The 2,828-nt window shown below is 54.1% G+C and overlaps 1 protein-coding gene across 1 annotated transcript in view; it reads right to left on the bottom strand.

The window, feature by feature from the left end:
- Window positions 1-1,650: 1,650 nt before the first annotated feature.
- HAPLN4 (hyaluronan and proteoglycan link protein 4) overlaps window positions 1,651-2,828 on the bottom strand; it is a 9,284-nt gene continuing 8,106 nt past the window's right edge. The window contains exon 8 of the mRNA XM_010847296.1: window positions 1,651-1,768. Coding sequence (XP_010845598.1) covers window positions 1,651-1,768 — 118 coding nt within the window. The remainder of the gene's footprint in view (window positions 1,769-2,828) is intronic.

The following is a 2,828-nucleotide window of genomic DNA, read 5'->3' as shown; positions in this document are numbered from 1 at the left end:
TCCAGAAAAATGACCCATTACCTTTCTCTTATTCAAGGAAGCTAAGGCTCAGTTGGAGCCCAAGGCTCTCTAACCAGGAGGCTGGACCCTGACTTCAGATGAGTGGTTGGAATTTCTAGGAGTTCTGTCCCATCGATATCGAAGCACCAGCAGTTAGTCAACCATCCCACTTCTCCAGCCATATCAGACATTTACACTTTTTTTTCCTCTCTTCTCCTTTCTTTGTATCCCAGAAACTTTTCACTACTTCTTAGCCCACACTCCCCTGACCCCCACCTTCACCTCACCCCATGGAAAACCTGCAACTTCTCTGCCTTCCTGATGCAGGAAGTCAACATCCAGTTTCACACACTTTGTTTCCAAGGGACTGAGAGGAACCGCTGGGTTGGTTAGTGACCCAATTAGGACAGGGCTGAGACGGGCCAGACCCATGGGAGGTGGCTCAAGGGAGAGAAGAACATGATGGGGGAAGGGAGAGGAAAGAGAGATTGGGGAGAGGGAATGAATGGTCCTGAGGAATGAGAGACGTTTCCCAACCAAATCATCACCAAGCCCCCCTGCTACCCCAGCTGAAAAACATTTTGTCTACCAATGTGCATTTTTGAAGTAACTACCCACCAACTGCCTCATTTTTTCACTCAAAAAAAAAAAAAAAGAAAAGATTTATTGAGCCTCTGCTGTTAACACTTTGCACTCACTGGGACCTTAAAAGCAGCCCTGGTACAGAGGAGGAAACAAGATCAGGGGTTTCATCACTTGGTCACAGAGGCAGAATTCAAACTCAGGCACACCTGGTCCCCAAACCCACACACAAGTCTCCCGGAGATGGATGTGGCAATAAGAGGGCTCCAGGAAGGACCCCAGTGCTACTCCAGGCAAGATTTCGAAACTGGGGTCTCCAACAGCTGGGGTGGCCTCGTTCATGGACAGTCTCCCTGAGCAAGCTATTAACACTGGGGAGTTTGACTGGGTCCTGACTTGTTAACACAAACTGCCCCTTAGAACCTGGAGTTCAGAGTGGATTTTGAGGTCTACAGACAATTCCACATCTCTCGGATCTCTAAGAAGGGAAATGTGGGGGTAGGGAGGGTAGAAAAGGAAAGAGGACCTCAGGGAGAATGGGGATGTGGTCTCAGAGAGGAAAAGAGGAGCCTCGCGCTTGCATAGCACAAAGGGTTGGGGCACACCAGGGTCTCATTTGCTCATCCGAGTGTTGCAAGGTTATCTCGTGCACAGCTGTTGTCTGAGATGTAGTTAGCGTGCAAACGGAGGGTATCCAGCAGCTCCGGAAGTCCGCCTGGAGCTGGGCCCATCTGGTGAAGGGGCAGCCGTTAAGCCCTATGGAGCAAGTTCGGCCCATGGTAAGAAGTTCCTGAGGACTGGGAAGTCAGTTGTCATGGAGATGACGCTGACAGCCTCTATGGTGACAATGTGGAGGGGCGGGCCCTACCTACAAGAGAAAGCCTAAGGGGACAGGTGTTCTGTTATCTCAGATACCGGAGTTTAGTCTCCATGGCAACAGCTGCTGGGTCCAAGCCGCTTGGGGGCGGAGCTTGGAGAGAAGCAGGGAGCTGGGGCGCCCGCGGAAAGGAGCAGCCTGTTTCCATGGTGAGAGCTGGAGAACCTAACGTTGGGTCACTCTCAGGACAGTTAGAGGAGAGGGTGGTCTCCTTGGCTGTTGGTCAGGGTGAGGACAGTGGGAGTGAAGCTGTAGGTCCCTGGGGTGAAGGCGGGTAAGATGGGAAACGTGTGGTATCCATGGTTACAGCTGGAGGAGGGCGGCACTAACTCCATGGGTGTGACTGGTGAAGGAAGGGCTGTGTGACTCTAGGTGACAGTGGAAGCTGGGCTGGTCGCCTTGGTAACAATGGGAAGTGGGGCAATTTGTCTCCATAGCAAATGACATGGATTTTATGGGTCCCTGGGCCCGGGAGATGGTCTCTTAGGTGACAGCTAGGAAAGGGGCCATCAGGTAAAGGCAGACTTATTCCCTCAGAGAGAATCTGAGGGATGCGCCACAGGCATCCCGTCATGCGAGCCAGCTGGGGCGTGTCAACCTGTATTAACAGTGAAAGACAAGGGTGGTCGCCCCTGAAACTGAAGGGGTGGGATTGTTCTCCACAGTGACCTGGAGACATGACCTGTTATTCTGGAAACTTTGGGGGACTCGTGGGAGAAAGGGAGAGAATGGGAGTAACCAATCTCCAGGTTACCCTAGGGAATAGGACAGGAGCCCACAGTGTTCATGTGACCATGGCCGTGTGGTCAACTGACGAACTCAGAGGTTTCTGGTTTCTCTACGGATGGTGGGTAGGAGGGCTCAGTGTCCAGGTGGCCTTAAGGGACCAGTCTACAGTCTTCGGGCAGATGCATAGGACGTGTGGCCAGTCTCCAGATAATCCCGGGGGTCCAGCCTCCAGGCGACCATGGGGTAAATTCCGGAAGATTACCGGAGACGTGTCCAGTGTTCAGGAGACCTCAGAGTCTGCTGGGCTCCAGGGATTCTCAGAGGGTGTGCCTCATCTCCTGGGGAAAGTTGGGAGAGGAGACCCAATTCACCGTTCAGAAAAGGTAGGGCTTGGTCGATCTCCAGGGGACTCCAAGGGACTTGGCTCCGAGAATTGGCCAGACTCTGGGGACCTCAGAGGGTGTGGCCAGGGGTTAAGGACCGCAGGAGGTCTGGTCAACTTGCAGGGCACCGCAAAGAGCATAGCCAGTCTCCAGTGTGCGGTCAGTCCACGCCACGGGGCCCTCGGCCAGCCGCCAAGCGCCCCCGCGGTCCACGGCCCAGGCCTAGACGCGCAGCGGGGTCCACGCGGCGGGGTCTC

The sequence above is a fragment of the Bison bison genome, unplaced genomic scaffold (assembly GCF_000754665.1).
Source record: "Bison bison bison isolate TAMUID 2011002044 unplaced genomic scaffold, Bison_UMD1.0 scf7180017864248, whole genome shotgun sequence".
NCBI classification, from domain to species: Eukaryota; Metazoa; Chordata; class Mammalia; order Artiodactyla; family Bovidae; genus Bison; species Bison bison.
Note: the sequence above shows the minus strand (reverse complement) of the source record. Positions and strands in the feature narration are given on the sequence as shown.